Here is a 23,937-nt window from a genome sequence, read left to right as displayed (position 1 = left end):
AATCCCCATGTAAAGATGGGAGCAAAAATTATGAATGGATCAAATCAAAGGGGGGAAATTTAATGAAGGTCAAGATATTTGTAAGTTTAAAAGTATCTTCTCACAAATAATTTGTTACAAAAGGAAAAATGTTGATTACACAGGGAAAAAAGCACATAGCATGTTAACCAAGTGATCAAAATTAACAATACCAGTAAGATTCTTCTAAATCTGATACTTTGAGGATATATCACTTATATAATATTACACCCAAAATGTATATAACATATACATAATTATGAAAAAAACCTCTCTCTTTGCTGTTCCGCCTGCAGAGGGAAGGGGAGGAGCAGACTCCTTGCTAAGCAGGGAGCCCAATGTGGGGCTCGATCCCAGGACCCTGAGATCATGAGCCGAAGGCAGACACTTAACTGACTGAGCCACTCAGGTGTCCCTGGAGTATTTATTTCTCATAAAATGGTGTGGCTAAAATGTACATGAAATGGTTTTTTTTTTCCCAGTGTAGATTTTAATTGACATCAGAACACTGTTAAAACAAGTGCATAAACCATAAATTCATGATTTCATGAATTTTCATGACATTGATACACTTGTGTAACCAATGATCAGATCAAGATCCAGAACACCACCACCCCAGAAGGTCCCCAGGAAGAAACCCCTTCCAGTTACGGGTTCCCTGTCCCCCATTAGAGTAGCCACTATCCTGACTTCTGACACCATAGATTATTTTGACTGTTTTGAATTTCGTACAAGTGGGATCATACAGAGTAAGTTTTTTTGTGCCTGACTTCTTTTTTTCAACATCCCTGTTCACGGGTGTATAGTTTGCGCTTTCTCATTCATGTATAGTATACCAGTGGATGAATATACCCAAACTTTTGCTTTTACTGATGATGGATATTTAGGTGATATCTAGTTCCTTGATTATTGGAAATAGTACATCTGTAAGCATTCTTGAGCATTCTTTTGGTGATTGTGTGTATGAATTTTTGTTGGCTTATTCCCAGAAGTAGGAAAGCCAAATACCTTGAGGTTCCTATATTAGGAGTGAATCTAGAATGGTTATGTTCAGCTTAAGTAGGTACTGTGAAAAGTCCTCCAAAGTGATCTTACTAATTTTATACTCCTGCCAATAGTGTATGAGATGGTATCATCACCAACTCTTGGTATTGACTTTTTCCCAGTTCTAGTGGTTGTGTAGGTGTTAACTTCATTTCCCTGGTGACTAATGCATGCTTATTGGCAATATGTTCTTTTGTGAAGTGTCCGTTTACGTCTTTTGCCCATTTTTTCTTAAGCTGTAGACATTTGAAGGTTTATTTTGGATATGAGCCCTTTTTTGAATAGATGTTTTATAAATTGCTTCTACTCAATGTGCCTTTGTACTTTTTTAAAGCTGAGTAGCTTTTGATGAAAAGAGTTTTTAAATTTTATTATAGACCTATTTGTCATTTGTTTTGCTTTATAGTTAGTGATTGTATATGTAATTGTGTTTAAACTTCTGTCAGTAAAGTGACTTCATTTTTATGTTTATTTTTTCTGGATTCAGTATTAGATGGTGTTACTTGATTCTATAACAAAAAACAAAACAAAGAAAATAAAACATCTTTCTCCCTTCCCCTTCTCATTTTCCCTTCTACCAGGGTGGGTACTAAGAATGTTGCTGGGATCTGTTTACCAACAAACGTGAAATTTCAGAGTCCAGCTTGTTCTTCTGTAGATACTGAAGAGACAGTTGAACCATATACAACTGAAAAGATGAGTCGAGTTCCTGGCGGGTATTTGGCTTTGACAGAGTGCTTTGAAATTATGAGAGTAGATTTCAACAATCTTCAGGTAAAAAAAAAAAAAAGAAAAGAAAAAGTTCACTTATAATTTTTGAGCATTAAATTTCAAGCATTCTTTAAAGTAATACATAGGACAGTCTTATTTTATGAATTTACATGGGATTCTACTTACTACATATAAGGAAAATGATTTAATTATAATCAGTATTTTCTCCTGAAATTATGTACTTACTTTAAATACATAGGAAAAAAAAATCCCTAAGGTTTGTTGGGAATGTATAATGTGACAGGTGCTTTCACATGTGTTCTTAGATGGTTTTTACAACAGTGTTGCAACTATAATTATAGTTAAGATTATCCTTGTGCTATATAGGTGAGGGAATTGTTTCTTACATTAATTTTCCCCAAATTATGCAGGTGTGAATGCAAGAGTTATAACCTAGAGCTTTCTGACTTTCTCAATGTCATGCTGCCATTTTAGCTTAACCATATTCCTTGAATAGAACAGTAACCCAGATCTGTATCAGGGTGATCACCCAAATCAGTTGCCCAGAAATGAGAGGTTCCCAAGACATGGGACTTTCAGTTTTAGACTCGGACAGTCTTGGGCAAACCAGGACAAGTTGGTCCCTATGTCTCTATCTGTGTATGTATTGGTGGGTGGTGGGCAGATGTGCTGCATAAAGAAAATGCCCAAGGAAATTGAGAAAGGTTACACAGAGTCCTTCCTTCTCTGAAGATATTAAGGTTAGATGAGATGTGTCTGGGGACAGAAGACTTTGTGAAGGCCATTATAGCCTGTGATCTTTACAATTCATAAATTTAATATAATTTAATCCCCTACTAATTGTTACTAGGTTCTTCTTAAGGTGGTTTGGAGCTGTATTAACACTTTGACATTACTTACTGAAGCTGAGCTTCAAGACCATTTCATTTCTGATGTAACTGTTACAGTAGGGAACAATATAGTTATAGTTGCTAAATACTCCAAAGCTGTTGTTTTCTTATTTTGAGCTTTTCTTATGTTAATTTTTCTTTGCCACAGTTTAAAAGAAAACAACACTTTAGTTAGGCTTTAATTTGGAAGTAGTATTTACTTGTTTAACACTTTCAAGTAATAAAGAAGAAAAGAAACAGTGTATGTCTTCCTTTTTAAAATCTAGGTCCTATTTTCCCCAGACCACGAGTTTGAGGTACATATTTTCAGACCTGCTTTTCTATTCTTCTAAACACACACACACACACACGCACACTTTTTAAAAATAAAATCCCTGTTTGTTTGCCACTTGCTGCCTTCATTCAACAGTACATCATGAACTTCTTTCTTTTTCCTTTTTTTTTCTTGTCATGGACTTCTTTCTACATCAGTATTATGTATCTGCCTCATTGTTTTTAATAGTTACACAGTATTCTACAATGATAGATGGGAGCTTTTCATCCAGTATGCCTCAAGTGGCTATGGGTGTATAAGGATATTTATTGATTTTCCTAAGGATGCTGGGCAGATGTGAGAATTTTACAGAAATGGAAAGTGGTATGATATTGGTGATATGATATATACATATTAAATATATATTAAATATATAAAATGTTTTCATTCCTTTTGTATTTTTGTCAGGAATTAAAAAGTCTTGCAACTAAGAAACCTGGTAAAATTGGTATTCCTGTTATTAAAGAAGGCATACTAGATGCTGTTGTGGTTTGGTTTGTACTCCAGCTTGATGATGAACATAGTTTATCCACAAGTCCTAATGAGGAAACATGTTGGGAACAAGCTGTCTACCCTGCACATGACCTTGCAGGTATATCTTATCTAATTGTTGTTTGTTTGCTTTTTAAAATCTTGTTGCTTTAGTCCTGTAAGCATTTGAATTAGTGTAAAAAAATTTACTTTGAATAAGAAATTTCCAGTCAAGGGAGATTGGTTAAATTTTTTAGGACTTACTTTTTATTGTTTTGAAAAAGATTTTATTTATGTGAGAGAGAAGAGAGCATTCAGGCTTCAGCAGGGGCAGGGATAGAGGGAGAAGCAAGCTCCCTGCTGAGCAGGGAGCCCATGCAGGGCTCAATCCCAGGACATTGTGATCATGATGGATCATAGCGGAAGACAGCTGCTTAACAGGTTTGAGCCACCCAGGTGCCCCAGAACTTTCTTTTTTAAAAAAGTAGTTTTAAATAATTAATACATGTTTTAAGAAGAGAAATTAAAATGTAATTGCTGTATACCACTCAAAAATACCTATCATTGGGGTCCTGGGGTGGTTCAGTTGGTTGAGTATCCGACTCTCAATTTTGGCTGGGGTCATGGTCTCGGGTCCTGAGATTGAACCCTGTGTAGCGCTCTGTGCTTAGCAGGAAGTCGACTTGGGATTCTCTCCTTCTCCTCTCCCATTGCTCGTATGCATGTTTTCTCAAATAAATAAATAAATCTTTTAAAAGTGTGATTTCTTTAGCTCAGATTACTCTGGTTATCCGTAGATAAGAGAAATGCTAGTCTGTTTGTTATAGAACAGTGAAAAAGTACTAGGGTAGGAGTTCTTGCTGCTTGTAGAATCTGTGGAGCCCCAGGTGATAAAAGTACGTGCGAGTGCGCACGCACACACACACACACAAGAGAACAAAATTTTGCAGTTTTAGAGGGTTTATAAATTCATAGACTTCCCTAGAGAAGTCTGTTAAAGATATTTTTTGTATAGAATTTTTTTTACCAGCAGTATGGTGGATTTCAATATAGTTTACATAAGTTGTATTACATAGAAAAATTCTACCTTTTTAAAGTGGGGGCAGGTAATAAGTTTCTATTTTTGTGTAGTTTTCCTAGTCAAGGATCTAATTTGGCAAGATCGTTACATCTTGGAATGAGTATAGTTTTGTGGCTAGTATGGTGTTTTTGGAGCCAATCAGGTAGACTTGGATTCAGGTCTTGGCACTGCTGCTTACCGACTTCCTGGCTGACTTGCTGACTATGTCTGAGAGCTTTTATTATTTGATATACAAAAATAGGATGATGCTGCCTACCTTGCAGGATTGTTGTAGGGATTTTAAGAAATAATGGACAAGCATGCCTGGGTAGCTCAGTCAGTTAAGTGTCTGCCTTTGGCTCAGGTCATGATCCCAGAGTCCTGGGATCGAGCCCCAAGTTGGGCTACCTGCTCAGAGGGGAGCCTGCTTCTCCCTCTCCCTTTGCCCCTCCCCCTGCTTGTGTTTCCTCTCTCACTGTCTCTCTGTCAATTAAATAAATAAAATCTTTAAAAAAAAAAAGTGTCTGCCTTCGGCTCTGGTCATGATCCTGGGGTCCTGGCATTGAGTCTGGCATTGGGCTTCTTGCCTGGCAGGGAGTCTGCTTCTCACACTGCCTGCCGCTCTACCGGCTTGTGATCTTTCTTTCTCTGTGACAATAAATAAATAAAATGTATCTTTAAAAAAAAAATAATGGACGTAAAATGCATATCAGCCACATAGCAACTGGTACTCAGTTAGTAGCATTTTTTATTTGAGTTTATTAAAAATTTAATTCCAGTATAGTATATGGTATTATACTAGTTTCAGATAATCATTGTAATAATTGAGTAATTCTCTACATTACTCAGTGTTCATCATAAATACACTCTTAATCCTCTTCTCCTGTTTCACCCATCCATCTGCCCCCGCCCTTGGTAACCACCAGTTTGTTCTGTATAGTTGAGTCTGTTTTTTCATTTGTCTCTTTCTTTGTTCATTTATTTTTCTTAAATTCCACATGTGAATGTACTATGGTATTTGTCCGTTTCTGACTGACTTATTTCACTTAGCATTATGCTCTCTAGATCCATCCATTGTTGCAAGTGCAAGATTTCATTCTTTTTTATGGCTGAGTAATATTCTATCTATATACCACATCTTTTAGAAACATTTTTAAAGTTCCAGTTAACATACAGTGTATTTATTAGTTTCAGGTGTACAATATAGTGATTCAGTACTTCCATATACCACTGCTCATCACTTGCTCATCACAGCAAGTGCACTCCTTAATCCCCATATCCCCATCACCTGTTTAACTCATCCCCACACCCTCCCTTCTATACCACATCTTCTCTATCCATTCATCTATCATTGGACACTTGGGCTGTTTCTGTACCTTGGCGATTGTAAATAAGGCTGCTATGAACGTAGGCATTAGTGTTGAATTAGTGTTTCCATATTCTTTTTGGTATTCATTTTCATTATTCATTCTCATATTCCACTACGCAGTAGTGGAATTACTGGGTCCTATGGTAATTACGGTAGTTGTGTTTTTGATTTATTGAGGAACTTCCATACCATTTTCCACAGTACTCCCACCAACAGTGCATAAGGGTTCCTTTGTCTCTGCATTGTTGCCTACACTTCTTGTTTCTTGTGTTTTTGGTTTTAGCCATTCTGACAGGTTTGAGGTTATACCTCATTGTGGTTTTGATTTGTATTTCCATGATGATGAGTGATTTTGATCATCTTTTCATGTGTTATTTTTTATTCTTTCTAATAGTTAGAAATGGGCTTTCTGCCTTTGGATGGGCTTTCTTCTTTTAATCTTTCCTAGGGAAAGGACATTTTATTTTTTATCTATTTAAGTTTATTTATTTTTAAAAAGATTTTATTTATTTATTTGACAGAGAGAGATCACAAGTAGGCAGAGAGGCAGGCAGAGAGAGAGAGAGGGGGAAATGGGCTCCCTGCTGAGCAGAGAGCCCAATGTGGGGCTCAGTCCCAGGACACTGAGATCATGACCTGAGCCAAAGGCAGAGGCTTAACCCACTGAGCCACCCAGGCACCCCGGGAAAGGACATTTTAAATGTGTAAACAAGAATAACCTATATTTGCAACTGGTTCTAAAGCTGATAAGAAGGAATTGTGATTATACATTTACATTTAAATTTTTACCGAGTTTGAAAGCTCACAGATAAGAGCATGATATAGTCTTTATTGTAGGACTTAATCCTTCCTTATATTATCAAATTCTTAAACATTCAAGTGTCTAAATATTTATAGTTAGAAATATATTCTATTAAATCCTGCCTTGTTCTTCTGGAAATTTCTTAGAGAAAAGAATATCCCTTTAAGCTAAGGTGAGGGTTTGATTATTGACCCCTTTCATTTATCTTTGTTATTGTTGGCTTCATTACTGAAGAAGATTAAGAGTCCCCTGGAACCCTTCCCCCACCCCCTAATATGGAGATGATGATAGCTAGTGATTGCACTAAGAGCGCTGTAGTACTACTGGTTGGAGTCTAATAGTAGAGATCTTGAATCTAATCTCTCTGTTATGCTATAAGTTAATTGTCTTCAAATTTAAGTTTTTGGCTAAGAAAGCTGGAGCGATTTTTCCTGGTTTTTGTAGGAAATGAATGAATTAATTCACTTAATTCTATTAAATCAATAGATGTAATCTTTCCTATAGTGATTTCAGAATAGGGGAGGGTGGGGGAGTTTGTATGATCCTCAGACTTATAAATATATTCATCAATTACAATTGTTTTCTTTCTTACTATTTTATGGAGACTACCGGATAAAACGTGGGGACCATGTGATGATGGAAGTGTCTTGTCAAGATTGTTACTTAAGAATCCAGAATATCAGTGTTTTTGGTCCAGAATGTGAATTGGATACTGGAAAAAATTTTACCAAAAATAAAGACTTGCTCACGTTAGGAAGTGAGGCTGAACTCTGTAGTGCCCTGGCTAACCTTCAGACCAGTAAACCAGATTCTGTGGAGCAGACATGTGTATTGGAATCCACAGAAATTGCTTTGCTTAATAACAGTGTCTATCATGAAGGCTTTAAGATGGCAATGAAAAAAGTATTGTCTTCATTGACTCCAGAGAAACTGTGTCAGGCCATGGATACTCAGTGTCAGAATGAGATGAGCTGTGGAAGTGAAGAGAGTAATTCTCAAGAGATTGTTCCTGAACCTTTCTATGTGTTAGATGTGTCTGAAGGCTTCTCTATTCTGCCCATAATTGCTGGCACACTTGGGCAGGTTAAACCTTACAGTTCTGTGGAAAAAGACCAGCATCGTATCACTCTGGACCTCATATCTGAAGCCAATCACTTTCCTAAAGAAACACTTGAGTTTTGGTTAAGGCATGTGGAAGATGAATCTTCTGTGTTGCAAAGGCCAAAATCAGACAAGTTGTGGAGTATAATCATATTGGATGTCATTGAGCCATCTGGGCTCATTCAGCAGGAAATAATGGAAAAAGCAGCAATATCCAGGTAAAACACAAAATATAATTTTTGGTTTTTGAGCTTAAATTCATGTAAATTCTTTTATTCTTTAATGGCGTAGTTGTACAAATGAGTCATGATCACGTATGTTCCTTAAACATTGCTTTTCAGGATATGTGACATTATCCCTTTCTCTTTGTGTGCATGTCAGTACTCATTTTTTTTTCATCTAAAGGATATCCTTCTCTATAGGTGTGAAGGAGAGAGCCTGCTTTGGGATTGGACTGCCTGTATATAGTATAGAGAATTAAGTAGAGGTTTATAAGAACAGAAAAGATATTCAGGGTAAATAAGGAAAAAATAAAATCTCATCTTTATGATATAAGAAATATCTCTAATGGGGCACCTGGGTGGCTCAGTCAGTAAAGTGTCTGCCTTTGGCTCAGGTCATGATCCCAGGGTTCTGGGATCGAGTTCCAAGTCGGGCTCCTTGCTCAGTGGGGAGCTGGCTTCTCCCTCTTCTTCCATCTCATGCTCTCTCTAGCTGTCTCTGTCATTATCTTTGTTTCTCTCTCTCAAATAAATAAATAAATAAAATCTTAAAAAATACCTTTAAGAAACATATAGTACACATTTGATGGTATATTGGTAGAGTGAAGTGCTTCTTATAAACAAGTCCCAGTCCTCTTAGGTCTTAAAATCTTTATTTTATAATACAGTTTTCTCTCCAAGGTATTTTCCCTTCAGTGTTGGTTGGTGGAGGCAAAAATTGACCCCATATTTAATATTGAAAGCAAATTCAATTAAGCTTCACAGTCCTTTAGATGTGCTGCTCAGATCTGAGTGCCTATTGGCCATTTGTATATCTTCTTTGGGAAAATGTCTCTAAAGGTTCTCTGCCAATTTTTGAGTCAGATTTTTTTTTTAATTGAGTTTTAGGAATTCTCTGTGTATCTGGATATTAATTGCTTATCAGATAATTGACATATTTTCTCCCATTCTGTGGGTTGGTTTCCTTTTTACTTTATTGAGAGTGTCTTTTGATATGCAGAAATTTAATTTTTTGATACAGTCCACTTTGTTTTTTGTTTTACTTTTGTTGCCTGTTTTCGGTGTCATTTCCAAGAAATTATTGTCAAATGCTATGGTCTAAAGCTATTCTCTTATGTTTTCTTTTAAAGGTATTTATAGTTTTAGGTCTTATATTTAGATCTTTGATCCATTTTGATTTAATTTTTGTATATGGCATACAGCTAGGGCCCAGCTTCAGTCTTTTGAGTATGGTTATCATATTAGTAGAAAAGATATCCATTCCACATTGAATGGTCTTTTTTTTTTAAAGATTTTATTTATTTATTTGACAGAGAGAGAGAGAGTGAGGGCACAAGTAAGCAGAGGGGCAGGCAGGGAGAGGGAGAAGCAGGCTCTCCACTGAGCAGGGAGCCCCATGTGGGGCTCCATCCAGGGCCCTGGGATCATGACTTGAGCCAAAGGCAGTCGCTTAACCGACTGAGCCATCCAGGCGCCCCTCACATTGAATGGTCTTGACAGCCTTGGCAAAAACTATTTTAGCATATATGTAAAGATTTATTTCTGAAGTCTTTAGTTCCATTTCATTGATCTGCATATCTGGTCTTTATGCCACTACCATCCTATTCTTTATAATAAGCTTTATAATAAGTGTGTTTTTAAGCAGCTAAGCCTTTTTTTGTTGTTGTTGTGATGGTAAAAAAAACATTAAATTTATTATCTTAACCATTTTAAAACAATATTTTATTTATTCATTAGAGAGAACATGGTAGGGGAGCAGTGGGAGAGGGAGAAGCAGACTCCCCACTGAGCAGGGAACCAGATGCAGGAGGCTTAAACCCAGGACCTGAGCCAAAGGCAGATACTTAACTGACTGAGCCACCAAGGCATTCCTAGGTGGAAAAATCATAAAACCATCATAACCATTAAAAATCATTTAATGATTGGGGCGCCTGGGTGGCTCAGTGGTAAAAGCCTCTGCCTTCGGCTCAGGTCATGATCCCAGGGTCTTGGGATCGAGCCTCGCATCGGGCTCTCTGCTCCGCAGGGAGCCTGCTTCCTCCTCTCTCTCTGCCTGCCTCTCTGCCTACTTGTGGTCTGTCTGTCAAATAAATAAAAATCTTTATAATAAAAAAAAATCATTTAATGATTAACCATTAAAAATGTTTAAAAATCATAACCATTTTTAGGCATACAGTTTAGTAGTACTAAGGTGTATTCACATTATTGTACAACAGATCTGTAGAACTTTTTCATCTTTGAAAACTAAAACTATAAGCAACTTAAACTATAAACTATAAACTCCTTGCTGGCAACCCCTTAGCAACCACCTTTCCAATTTCTGTTTCTATTTTTGTTGAGTACTTTAGATACTTCATATGTAGAATCATATGGTATTTGTCTTATGTAACTGATATATTTCACTTACCATAATGTCCTTAAGGTACATCCATGTTATAACAGGTAGCAGGATTTCCTCCCTTTTTTTTTTTTTAACTGCCTAATATTCCACTGTATGAAGATGCCCGTTTCATTAGCCATTCATCTGTTGTTGGACATTTGAGTTATTCTGCCTTTTAGCTACAGTCAGTAATGGTGCGTGAATATGAGTATTCATATATCTCTCTGAGAGTCTGCTTTCAATTCTTTTCATATGTATCTAGGGGTGTGGTTGAGTCATGGTAATTCTGACTTCAGTGTTGCAGCTTCCTTGGTGTTATGGCAAGTCATGGTACTAGAGGTCACCCTAATGTCTCTCTATGGTACTGCACACCCTGTGCTCCTTAACCAAGCCAAGTGATCTCCTTTGTCTATCAGAGATCCCAAACTGAATCCCATTTTTTTGTCACTGCTTAGTTTCATGCAAGAGAGAAATGAGTCCCTTGGACAGCCCCCCACCCAAAGTCATAATGTTGGATATATGCTCCAACATTTTTTTGGAGCATATATCTTTTCTTCCCAACAAGAAACAAGGAATTGGGAGTTCTCTCTTGATTGTACTATGCTGTATGTGCTTGGGAAAGGGACTATGGCAAGTAAATGTGATACATTTTCCTACCATTTTCCATGTCGTTCTTTCTGGCTGTGCACTGGCCTGGGGTGTAGGAACCTCCTAACTGGTTTCTAGATATCTCAGAAACAGTTTAGTCTGTGTGTTTTTGTTAAGTGTCTTTGGGGAGAGGTAAGTTGGAGGCTTCCTATTCACCGTTTTGCTTATATGGTCATTTTCCCTGTACTTTGTAATAAGTTTTGAAATGGTAAGTGTAAAAACCTCCAACTTTGTTTTTGTTTTTTTCAAGATTGTTTTGGCTATTCTGGATCCCTTGAAATTCCGTATGAATTTTAGGATGGTGATTTTTCTGTTTCAGTAAAAAATGCTGTTGGGATTTGATAGGGATTGCCTGAAATCTATATAGCTCACTTTGAGTAGTATTTATATTTTAACAACATTTTCTTCCAGTCCATGAATGTGGGATGTCTTTCAGTTTATTCAAAAAAACAAAACTCAAAACAAAAAAACAAAAAAAACAAAACCCTCCCCCCAAAAAACCCCTCTATTTATTTATGTGAGAAAGAGGGAGTGCATGTATGCGCAGGCGTGGGGAGGCGGGGTGGGGGGCACAGAAGGAGAGGGACAAGCAGACTCCTCACTGAGCAGGGAGTCTGACATGGGGCTCAATCCCAGGACCCCAGAATCATGACTTGAGTCGAAGGCAGATACTTAACTGACTGAGCCATGCATTTGCTTCTATTTGTGTCTTTCCAGCAATGTCCGTAGTTTTCAGCTTACAACTCTTTAACCTGCTTAGTTAAGTTTATTCCTAAGTTGATGCTATTATAAGTGGGATTGTTTTCTTAATTTCTTTGTTTGGATTGTTCATGCTAGTTTTAGAAATACAACTAATTTGTGTGTGTGTATTGATTTTATATCCTGCAACTTTGCTGAATTTATTAGTTGTAACATTTTTGTGTGGAATCTTTAGGAGCTTCTAAATATATGATAATGTTGTCTATGAGCAGAGATAATTTTACTTCTTCATTTCTAGTTTCGATGCCCTTCATTTTTCTTGCCTGATTGCTTCCTTTAGGACTTCCAGAGACTATGTTGAATGGAGGTAGCGAAAGTGGGTGTCCTTGTCTTGTTTCTGATCTTAGTGGGAAAGCTTTCAGTCAGTCACATTTTATTTAAATGGAACCTTTAAAGGATTTTTAAAAAAGTTATAAAAACAATTTAGCAGACAATGTGTTCTGTGTTATAATAGAGGGAAACAACTTATGTAAAGCTACCAACTCCTCTTCCCTGTGTTTCTTAGTAGGGGGAGGAGTCCAATTAGCATTTTGAGTGGGACAGTTCTTTTGTTTTTTTGTTTTTGTTTTCTTCTTTCTTTCTTTTTTTTTTTTTCACAGTTCTTATATAGGAGTGTCTTATAGACTGCAGGATGTTTGGCATCTCTAGGCACTAAATGCTAGAAGCACCTGTCATCATTGTTTTAACCAGTATTCTTTCCTCTCCTCCAAATACTTTCTGAGGAACAGTGGGGAACCAGTGGTTCTTTCCTTTAGCCCAAGCTATTGTACATCCTCCTTACCTGACTTATCTTGATTCTGGGGCTAGAGGTATGCAGATACTTTCACACAGGCTTGCTGTTACTACTTTAGCCTCTAACAAAGAGGAGGTCTCATGCCTGGGAAACAGGGTGCAATTAGTGATTGGGAGAATAAATTATGTCTGGGATAAGGGATCTCTCTCACTGGAACTCCTCTCAGACACCATCCCTCTCCAACTGCCCCCCCGACCCCGGCAAAGCGAGGGAAAATGAGTCATTTCACAGATTTCAGTATGTAGTTTCTAATTACTTTCGTAGTTATTGTTGTAAAATGTTTAGTCATACTAAATTAGGAGAACTTTTTTTTGGTACTTTTTTTTATTAAATTTAAACCCATTTAAAAACATCTTGTGTTGGGTTACAAAGAAACTGAAGGATTTCTTCTCTTCAGAATTTTTTGCCATTTATGGTTAAACTTTTGAGTTGGAATGTATTTTTTCACCCCTGAAGGCACAGATGGTTTAGAAGTGCTATTTGGCTTTGAAGAAGATTCCATTGAGGAGTCTGGCAGCTCCAGTGGCAGCTCCAGTGGCATAAGTGACAACAAAACAATGTCAGTAAAGCTAAGCATAGTTGCAAGGCGATTACTGTTTTATCTAACGTAACTAAGAAGCCTTTCTGTTAGGACAGTAATATTGAGTTAAGGATTTGTACAAGATTTTAGATTAAAATAATGGGACTACAGCCTTTTAAAATAATTTCATATACTGCCTTTGTGTAGTATTTATCTCTGGCATAGTCATTAGTACTTGATTCAGCCTTTTATAACTTTTTTAAGGTTCAGCAAGTAAAATTTTGATACTTTGTTTGGTTTGATTTTCTGAAATGATTTTAAGTATTGCCCTGCCTTCCTCTTTCCCATAGATTTTTATGGTTAGAAGGTTGACTTTTAACCTGTGTGCTTTTTCAGCTTGCAGATTTCATAGTACAGTAACCCTCTTGTGTTTTTTGGTGGGGTGGAGGGGATTAGTCAAGCAGCATAAAGCGCTGTGGCTATCTGTCATTTGAGATCTTGTGCCCTTAAAAAAAAATTAGATCTGGTTCTATTTATTTATTTATTTAATAGATTTTATTTATTTATTTGACAGAGGGAGATCCTAAGTAGGCAGAGAGGCAGGCAGAAATAGAGAGGGAAGCAGGTCCCCCGCTGAGCAGAGAGCGCAATGCGGAACTTGATCCCAAGGACCCTGAGATCATGACCTGAGCCGAAGGCAGAGCCTTAACCCACTGAGCCACCCAGGAGCCCCTGATCTGTTTCTATTTAAACAGATCACACAATTAGCAAATAACTTGAGAAAAATTTAGCAATATGAATTTTCAGATTTAAACCTGATCTATTTGAGGAAAACAGGTTTCTTCAGTTTTTTGGAAGGTAAATTTTTATCTGGTTTGCTAAAGACATAGGAATTTTGTTAAGAGCTATGTAATTTTACTAATTCTAGAGATTAATTTCTACTAGAATTTACCTAAAAAATTAGAAGTTGATAGGACAGCAGTAACGAAAATAAGCAAAGCATTGGGGTCAGGATGGAATCCTTTTTTAGGCTAGTCTGTACTATATAGGATTTATTACAATGTAAATGATTATGTACTTATATTTACTGAAGAGAGATTATCCTGATTTAGGATCATGACTTGTCTCGTTATATTTACGAATCATCTCTAACTTCCTTGCTGATTCTGTGTTCTTCAAATGATCTGGTTATGACATGGCTTCTGATTAGCTAGCTAATCTTTAGAGAGAGCTGTTACAAGAACAGTCTGTTTACTTATTGTAAACTTTTCCATCAACTTTTTATCTTGAAATATTTCAAAATTTCAAACTTAAGAAAAATTGCAACAGTGAAAACAAGACTGCTGTTTTGTCTTTATAACCTTCACTCTTTAACATTTAGTGTGTATCTCCTTAGAACAAAGGCTTCCTCCCCTACATATCACAATAAAATCACACTCAGGAAACTTAGCATTGATAAAATGCTATTGTTTAATATGTAGTCTATATTAAAATTTCCCCCATTGTCCCAGTAATATCCTATATTCCTTTTTCTTCTTCCCAATCTATGTTCTAATCAAGGGTCCTACGTTGCATTTAGTTGTCATGTCTTGTTATAATTTGCCATTCTGGTTTTAGATACAGTATTTTTAAATGGTTGAGAGAATCAGTTTAGTAAAAGACAGAAGAATTAGTGATTTGAAACTAATTTAGGAGCAGAAATGCCAACGTGGTTTGAGGAATGGGTGTTTTATATAAGTTTGTCAAGATTTTAATGACCCATTCAGGGAAACTACATAGCATAAAATTTTAGTAATTTGTAGGATAAATGTTTTTTAGTAATTTTAGTAACTTGTAGGATAAATGTCTTGGCAAAACCAGACCTTAGCCTTGTGTTATTATAAATAGATCCTTACTAATCCTGTGTATTTAAGAGGAAAAATTTACTATCAGAGATACATATGATAATATGAAGTCCATTTGTCTATAAATAGCCTGTCCTAGAAGTTCAGGTAGAAACCAGCTTAGAATGTTCAGTAAAAATGAGGGATTTAATGTGTGACTGTAAATGTGGCAAATGAAAATAATGACTTGGTTTAAAGTCCTTTAAAATATTCTCCCAACTGCTTCATTTGATGGTAGTAGAAGACCCACTTACTGCCTCGTGCTTCTCACAGCTGAGGCGTGAGGAAGCAAGACTGTATAGGTGGACATGGGAGCTGCCTTGGTTTAAGATCCCTAAACTTCACATAGGAACTAATACCTCCTATAGGTGTAGCAATAGGAAAACTTGGTTGCAAGATAACCACCCTCAGGGAAGCCAAAAGATGATACAGCTTCCCATCAGGCGCTTATAGTTTGTTCATGGTTCTCTCAGTCTAGATGCATTCTGCGTACTAAGAGGCAATTAAAAAAACTTTGTCCTAAGCAGTGTTGCTGATCACACTAAGATGGCTGATATTCTTCCTTTATGGGATTTCCAGGGAATCAAAAGATGAACCCAAGATCACTTGTAGGAGGAGAATGGGTTTTGTTAACCCTTTACTATCACTCTTCCTAACGTCCTTTACTAGAACATTTTAATTTTTAATTACATTTTTTTCTTTCAGTGTTGAACTTTTTGTTTTGAAATAATTTCAGACTTACAGAGAAGTTAAAGAATAACAAAAAACTTTTAACAACAGCAGCAAAAAAGAATTTTTAACATACACCTTATAGCCAGATGCACAAACTGTTACTATTTTGCCACATTTGTTTTATTATTCTCTCTCAACTATTTAATATTTTTTAAAAGATTTTATTTATTTATTTGACAGAGATAACAAGCAGGCTGAGAGAGAGGGGGGAGCAGAGAGCCCAACATGGGGCTCGATCCCAGGACCCCGGGATCATGACCTGAGCTGAAGGCAGAGGCTTCGACCCACTGAGCTACCCAGGCGCCCCCTCTCTGAACTATTTAGAATAAGTTCCAGATATTACGTTCTCTTACCCCTAAATACTTTGGTGTATATTTCTAAGAACAAGGATATTCATTTATATAACCATCATATAGTTGTCAAAATCAGGAAGGATGGCCACAATATCTATGTTTAGTGTACAGTCTTTCTCAGATTTCACCATTTGTTGCAGTAGTATCAGTTACAGCTTTTTTTTTTGTTTCTGGTTCAGAATTCAGTTGAGGATCACATACTGCATTTAATTGTCCTCTTTAGTCTCCTTAATTCTGTAACAGTTCTGAAGTTTTTCATGACATAAACAGTTTTGTAGAGTGTAGGCCATTTATTTTTTAGAATGTTCCTCATTTAAAAAAAAAAAAGATTTATTTATTTATTTGACAGATGGAAATTACAAGTAGGCAGAGAGGCAGGCAGAGAGAGAGAAAGCAGGAAGCAGGCGCCCTGCTGAGCAGAGAGCCTGATGTGGGGCTCGATCTCAGCACCCTGGGATCATGACCTGAGCGGAAGGCAGAGGCTTTAACCCACTGAGCCACCCAGGTGCCCCATTTTTTTTTTTTTAATTAGGTTTGGATTATCCATTTTAGAGAGGAATCTTACGCAAGTCTTGTCACATTACGAGGCACATAGTATTGCTTTATTCCATTATTGTTGATGTAATAATTTAGATCAGTTGGTTTAAGTTGTATCTATCAAGTTTTTCCACCATAAATTGTTGTTTCCCTTTCTAATGAGTATGTCACTTGGGGGATGGGCAACACTTTGAGACTTTGTAATATCTTTTTCCTAATAAGACTTTCAATCACTAGTTTTAATATCAATTGATGATCTTCCTAAATCTAAAGACCTATCTTTAGGTCAGCCAGCTAGCTGGTGGTTTTTCTCTTCCATGGATCAGTGGCCACATTGACTTTTTGGGAAATTATTTCCAGTGGTTTACCACTCTGAACTACCAGTCAATAACATAAAGTCTATTAGATTCTGTACAATCTGTAGCCCACCAATTCATTCTGATTTAGTTATTGGCATTTATAAAATGTTGGGAAGCAAGTTGATTTTAAAATTTTTTTCCTTCTCTAGGTGTTTGCTACAATCTGGAGGCAAGATCTTTCCTCAGTATGTGCTGATGTTTGGGTTGCTTGTGGAATCACAGACACTGGTAGAAGAGAATGCTGTTCAAGGAACAGAACGCACTCTTGGATTAAATATAGCACCTTTTATTAATCAATTTCAGGTAAGTGTTTAGAAGTTCAGCCAGGTGGCTGTTACCCCCATCTACCTTATCTTTCTCTGTAGTTTTATTGAGAAAGTGTGTTTAGCTGGATTAGGATGGTAATCAGTGTCCTAGAGCAAAGGAATTTATGAGTGAAAATCAACCTAGAGATTAGAATAGTCGTCTGTTGTTTCTACTGACAAAAGGCTACAGATATTCCTCTGAACCATTCTTACAAGTGAAAAATAGGTTCCTAGATTTAGTCTTAAGAAAAAGGGTGCTTCTTGTCTAAAACAGGAGCAGCCAGAGAAAGACTGGCATTCTAAACATGAACTCTTAATTACATTGAAACTCAGGTTAGCAGGTGATAGGTATAAGCAGCTCATGTCTAGACAGTCAGACTGCTGTGAGTAGGAATGCAGGAGCTTAGGAAACTGGAGCTCAAGGCAAGGGGGTTAGTTGTTATTTGGGAAACAAGGACTCAAGATTTAGTGCTGGCAGAGGCATTAGCCTCAGAATACAAATTTGTGAGTTAAAATTGTGTGTGTGGGTGGAGTGTCTAAGGGAAGAGGTTTGGGGTTGAAGACAGAGGTAGGAAGTAGGTGGAATACTGATATGTAAGCCAAAGCAGAATTTTGGGAAGTAGATACATATTTAAAGAAGTGACGTCTAAAACTTTTGTCTAATGGCTATACATAGTAAAGCTTTGAATATACAGTTAGATCTGTGAATAGTACTTGCTCAGCAAATATAAGTTTTTTGAGAAAATGCTTTTTTTCCTAGGGCTGGCTAACTGAGATTTTAGTGTTTGTTTAATCTCAGATTTTGGAGAGTTTAATAAGGAGAATATACTTATCAGAAGACAGAAGTTTAGGAGCACCTGGCTATTTCAGTTGGAGGAGTGTATGACTCCTAATCTCAGAGTCTATATGTAGGGTATAGAGATTACTAAAAAATAAATCAATTAAAAAAAAAAGTTCTGGTTGTTTGTGTGGTTCAGAAATACCACTACCTCCTTTCTAGCTTATTACCCCTTGATTTTGGTGTCTATAATTCTTTGATTCCATCAGAATCTATGATATTTTGATCCTGCCATCATTTCACTGTATTTCCCATTTTATATCCTCTCTTCCTTAAGAGTGTGTATTCCATGGTCCATATACTTTTCATATACCCCTTCTCTTTAGTTTTTGTACTGGCCTAGGAAAATCCTACCTTGGTTAAATCCAGCTTTCTGCCTTTTCCACACCAGTAGCCCTGCAGCTGAGTACGCAGACTTTGGTCTCTCTTCTGCTTGTGACTACTCATCTCAAGAGGCAGGTTGCCTGGTAGTTTTACATTTCCTGGGCCACTTACTCATTTTCTTAGGTGATATTGTCTCCTCTCTTCTAATATGATAATTATCTGTTACATAGACAACTGAGTGAACCAATGAAACAAAATGAGAGGTGTTAAAAAAAAAAACTACACAGTAGTCCTCCCTTATCTATGGAGGATACTTTCCAAGACCCACAGTGAAAACCACCAGATAGTACTGAACCTATCTATATTGTTTTCGTAAACATACCTATGATAGTTTAGTTTATAAATTAGGTAGAGTAAGAGATAACAATAACTAAAAATAGAATAATTATAATGTACTGTAATAAAGATTACAGGGATGTGGTCTTTTTCAGAATAGCTTATTGTACCATATTCACCCTTCTGTGATGACATGGGATGATAAAATGCCTCTCGTATCCTCTCATTGGTATCCTAATGAGATCATGTGAGGGAAATGATGTAAGTGTTAGGTTACTATTGACTTGACAGTTTGTCAGGAGGAGGATCCTCTGCTTCTGGACCTTGGTTGACTGCTGGTAGCTGAAGCCATGGAAAGTGAAATCACAAAGAGGACTGTACAGAAAATAACAGAAATTTATTCATTCAACAAATGTGTACCATATTTGTGCTACTTTAGGTTTTGGGAATATAGCTGTGAATCTAAGAGATATGTTCCTGCACTCATGGAGGTGTTCAGATTGACAAACACAAGATAGATAATAAACTAGTAAAAAGATTAGAATGATGGTGGTTAAAAGTGCTATGAACATAAAGCAGCTTATGAGATAGGGAATGGGGGTATGTGATAAACTATTTTATATAGGTGATGACTAAGGAAAGGGCTCATGGGTAAGTGATATTTAAGCAGGGAACTGAAGAAATAAAGAAGCAAATCGTAAACAAGTTAAAGGACCAAAAAGTGCAGTGACCTGCGGCAAGAGCATGACTGGAGTGTTCAGAAACAGCAGGTCAGGTAAAAGATGCAGACAGAAAAGTATTAGGAGCCAGATCTTGTACAGCCTTTTGGTCCTATTTTACTCTAAAAAGGGTGGAAGATAAATGGCAGGTATTGAACGGAGGAATGACACCGTGTATATTGTTTTGAAAGTTATTGTGGTTACTGTGTTAGAAGTAAACCACTTGTGAGAGCAGGCAAAGGTATTATGGCAGTAATCCAGGTGAGAGGTGGTAGTGACTTATTTGGTAGCAATGTGGAGGTGGTGCAAAGTGTTGTGATTGTAGAGACATTGGAAGGTAGGTTGTGGTAGATAGTATGTGGGTATGAAAGCACCTGGAAGAATAGTCATCATCTACTGAAATGAGGAAAATAGCATGAGGATCATGTTGTATTCATGTGTTTGTGGGATCATTGAACAGTAGGAAAATAATTCAGAGAAAGATTGAGACTAGAGATAAAATTTGGTACTTAAATTTGATAGATGAAAAAAAGAATTGGTAGATGATATTTAAAGCCTGAGTGAATCACCTTGGGGCTATGTAGAAAGAACTGAACTCTAGAGAATTCATGAAATGATGAGCTTTAGATGGGAAAAGTAAGAATTAGCACAGATGCCAGGAGTGGCCAGGAGGCTAGGTTGAGAAACAGGAGTGAGGACAGACTATGAGGGTTAGAGGGCATGTGATGAGAGGTTACAGGAATCTAAAGCTTCTTCTGGTGATTGATACAAACAAGGATAAAGGGCAGGGAGTCCTGGAAATGGCATGGAACTGCTGTGTTGTTAAGGCAGGAAGGGTTAGATGCCTTCAAGGATGCCGAGGGGGAGAGATTGATAGATCTGTGTCCACTGCTTCACCATGCACAGTTGCTCTAATATTTTACTCAAAAGGAAAGAGGGTACTTTCTTTCTTTTTTTTTTTAAATCATTTCCCCCCCCAAAGATTTTATGTATTTGACACCGAGAGAGATCACAAGTAGGCAGAGAGGCAGGCAGAGGGGGAGGGGAAAGCAGGCTCCCTGTGGAGCAGAGAGCCCGATGTAGGGCTGGATCCCAAGACCCTGGGATCATGACCTGAGCTGAAGGCAAAGGCTTAACCCACTGAGCCACCCAGGCACCCCAAGAGGGTGCCTTTCAAAACAGGTTCCCTTTTTATTTCAAATGAAGAGACTAAAAGTTGCTAGTAGGAATGTTCCACTGATACTAATATTGATGGAACACATTATAGTGGTGGCTCTCAACCTTGACTGAACTTTCAGAACTACTGATACCTGGATCCCAACCCCAGATCAATCAGAGATGTGGCCTGAGCAGTTAGGGGCTTTTTATTTTTTTTATTTTTATTTTTATTTTTTTTTAAAGATTTTATTTATTTATTTGACAGACAGAAATCACAATTAGGCAGAGAGGCAGGCAGAGAGAGAGAGAGGAAGGGAAGCAGGCTCCCTGCTGAGCAGAGAGCCCGATGCGGGGCTTGATCCCAGGACCCTGAGATCATGACCTGAGCCGAAGGCAGAGGCTTTAACCCACTGAGCCACCCAGGTGCCCCTTAGGGGCTTTTTAAAACCTCTTCAGGTGATTTTAACTTGGCAGCCAAAGCTGAAAACCATTGCTTTATACAAATAAACTTTATTTTCCAAGTGAAATCCACTATTAATTATTTGGTTGAATTTGGCATATTTTCTCAAATAGTTGTACTGTTTGCTTATTAGTTCATCTTTCACACATAAGCACATCCTGGGTTTAAAATTTCTGGAGCTATTTCGCTTTAGTAAAAATTTGCGTTCATCCAAGACAAGATCTGTTGATAATTGAAAGTATTTAACCTATGAAGCCTTGGTTCTTTCATCCTTACAAAACTGGGAATTAAATGACGTATTAGGTGTATAAAGCATTATATCCTATTGATGCAAGTATGAAGTAAGCACTAGAGGGTACATGGCCACAAAAAGAATTGGAGTAAAACTGAAAAATTTGTATTTTCTTTAGGTACCTATACGTGTATTTTTGGATCTGTCCTCATTGCCCTGTATACCTTTAAGCAAGCCAGTGGAACTGTTAAGACTAGATTTAATGACTCCATATTTGAACACCTCTAACAGAGAAGTGAAGGTAATACAAAATGATTATTTTTTTCATATTTAGAATTATCTTAAGCTAGGTAATACTTAATATACACAAAATAGTTTTTGCCACTTTCTTTGACAATTTAAATGTTGTTTTTTTCTAAACAATATCTTAAAAGGAGCTTGAGTAAATACCAGTGAATACAGTAGATTGGTATTAATTTGAATTGGGTGATTAAATCTTTATAAAATTTGGAGCTAAAATTTACTAAAAAAACAGACTTATTTATCCAGGTCTACTCTACTTACTCTGATAAAATTTTCATGATTTCTTAATTTTCATAGGTACACATTTGTAAATCTGGACAAGTGACTGCCATTCCCTTTTGGTATCATATGTACCTTGATGACGAGATTAGGTTGGATACTTCAGGTGAAGCCTCCCACTGGAAACAAGCTGCAGTTGTTTTAGAGAATCCTATCCAGGTGGAAATGGGAGAGGAATTAGTACTCAGTGTCCAGCACCACAAAAGCAGTGTCAGCATCACAGTAAAGCAATGAAGAGCAGTTTTCTAATGAAAAACTGTCCAGGTAGAGCAGCAAGTACACAATTCTGGTCTGAATTAGTAGTGGAATTGTAATGATAAAATGGGGGTATAAAGATTTAATTCCTTGTAATGATCAAGTATTTTTAAAAAATTGATTAATAAAGTATATTTAAAAGATCTTAAAGAGGAGCATTATTACAGAGATATTGTTGCAGACTTCCTTTCTCAAAAAGACTGTCAGTGATTTTCCAAATTAGCAGTTTGTTTTTATTGCTTGGTTGTACTTCACAGTGATTTCAATTTTGCTCAATACTCTAGTCTACACTCTAGCTATAATGATAAGGGATTTGAGTCCCACCTTCATTGTCCTATGCCAGTAAGTAGAGCAAAACTTTTAATTTTTAAGGTATCTTGGTTTCTTTGAGTCCAAACTTCTTAATTGGGATACATCAGAAAGTTGGCTGCCATTAAAGACTGAGGATTATGGTTACCTGTAAATTTGAAGCCTGCTTCTCTTAAATACTATACTTCTGAAACTCCTTGGGTTTTGTGTTTTGAGAATGCAGACTTCAATTAAGAATCTAAGCTGTATGCTAAATCTAAGAGAGTAAAAGTTAGGGATGAAGTAAAATCTATAGATGGCATTTTTCCTGGTCTACTTTGGCAAAAAAAATTTTAAAAAACTTGTAAATTCAAGAAAGAGCTAAACCCAAACCAGTGTTGTTAAAAATTTTGGTCTGAATGCATAGTAAGAAATATATAATTGGCCCAGATTTTAAAGACTTGCAACAGGGAGATTAATAAGATAATCGTGCCTTGTATTTACTGTGTGCTCTTTGTAAGGAAGCCACAAAAAAATTAAGATGCACTTTCTACATTGCCTATTCTCATCGCTTTACTTTAAATAGAAGTGTTTTTAAGAGTGGAAAGAATGAAGACTGCATTTAATTACTGTGAACCAGTACATAAATGTGAATGTGTGTGTGCATAAATATATGAAGCAAAGATTTTGAGAAAAATATTTATTCTTGCTATGTTAACAACCTACACTGGCACTTTCTAGATTTCAGTATATAATGTTAAACATCACCCGGTGGGTTGTGATTAGCAATTAGAGAAACTCCACCCTGAGTAATAAATGTCTCTGATATAGAACCTCCACATCTTCTGACTGTGGTTTAATGAGTAATTAAGAATACTCAGCCTAGCTTTGTTTGCTGACACCCTTAAAAGCACTAAGGAAAAGTAGACTCTATTTCTTTCTCTTTTTTTTTTTGAAAATATTTTATTCATTTATTTGTCAGAGGGAGAGAGAGAGAGAGAGAGAACACAAGCAGGGGGAGTAGCAGGCAGGGCAGGCAGGCAGAGGAAGAACCAGGGTCCCTTCCAAGGAAGGAAGGAGTTCAATGCAGGAATTGATCCCAGGACCCTGGGATCATGACCTGAGCTGAAGGCAAATGCCCAACCAGTTGAGCCACCCAGGCATCCCTAGACTCCATTTCTATCACAAGGTTCTTATTTATTCTCTTAGTCTTCTATCCAGCTTATTTTCATCTAAAAGTCATGGATAATCTGTTAATCTATTACCAGTGTTGCAAATAGGATTTTTAAATAGTAGTTGTTTTAAAGATTAATATTAGGTCCTACTTAATTCTCCTAAAAGGAATAGAAGACACAGGTGTCTTTTCATTTTAGGTATGCAATTTCTAAACTTTAATCTTTCTGGACTTCTTTTTTGCTGTGCCTCTAATCAAGAACTTTTTGTAAAAATATTAAG

The 23,937-nt window shown here is 36.8% G+C and overlaps 1 protein-coding gene across 1 annotated transcript in view; it reads left to right on the top strand.

Moving 5' to 3' along the window:
* PRMT9 (protein arginine methyltransferase 9) overlaps positions 1–23,335 on the top strand; it is a 40,309-nt gene extending 16,974 nt beyond the window's left edge. Inside the window, exons 7-12 of the mRNA XM_059373429.1 lie at positions 1,644–1,836; positions 3,406–3,589; positions 7,304–8,018; positions 17,135–17,288; positions 21,536–21,658; positions 21,958–23,335. Coding sequence (XP_059229412.1) covers positions 1,644–1,836; positions 3,406–3,589; positions 7,304–8,018; positions 17,135–17,288; positions 21,536–21,658; positions 21,958–22,173 — 1,585 coding nt within the window. The 3' untranslated portion in view covers positions 22,174–23,335. The remainder of the gene's footprint in view (positions 1–1,643; positions 1,837–3,405; positions 3,590–7,303; positions 8,019–17,134; positions 17,289–21,535; positions 21,659–21,957) is intronic.
* The last annotated feature ends 602 nt before the right edge of the window (positions 23,336–23,937 follow it).

The sequence above is a fragment of the Mustela nigripes genome, chromosome 1 (genome assembly GCF_022355385.1).
Source record: "Mustela nigripes isolate SB6536 chromosome 1, MUSNIG.SB6536, whole genome shotgun sequence".
NCBI lineage: Eukaryota > Metazoa > Chordata > Mammalia > Carnivora > Mustelidae > Mustela > Mustela nigripes.
This window is presented reverse-complemented; position numbering and strand designations above follow the sequence as displayed.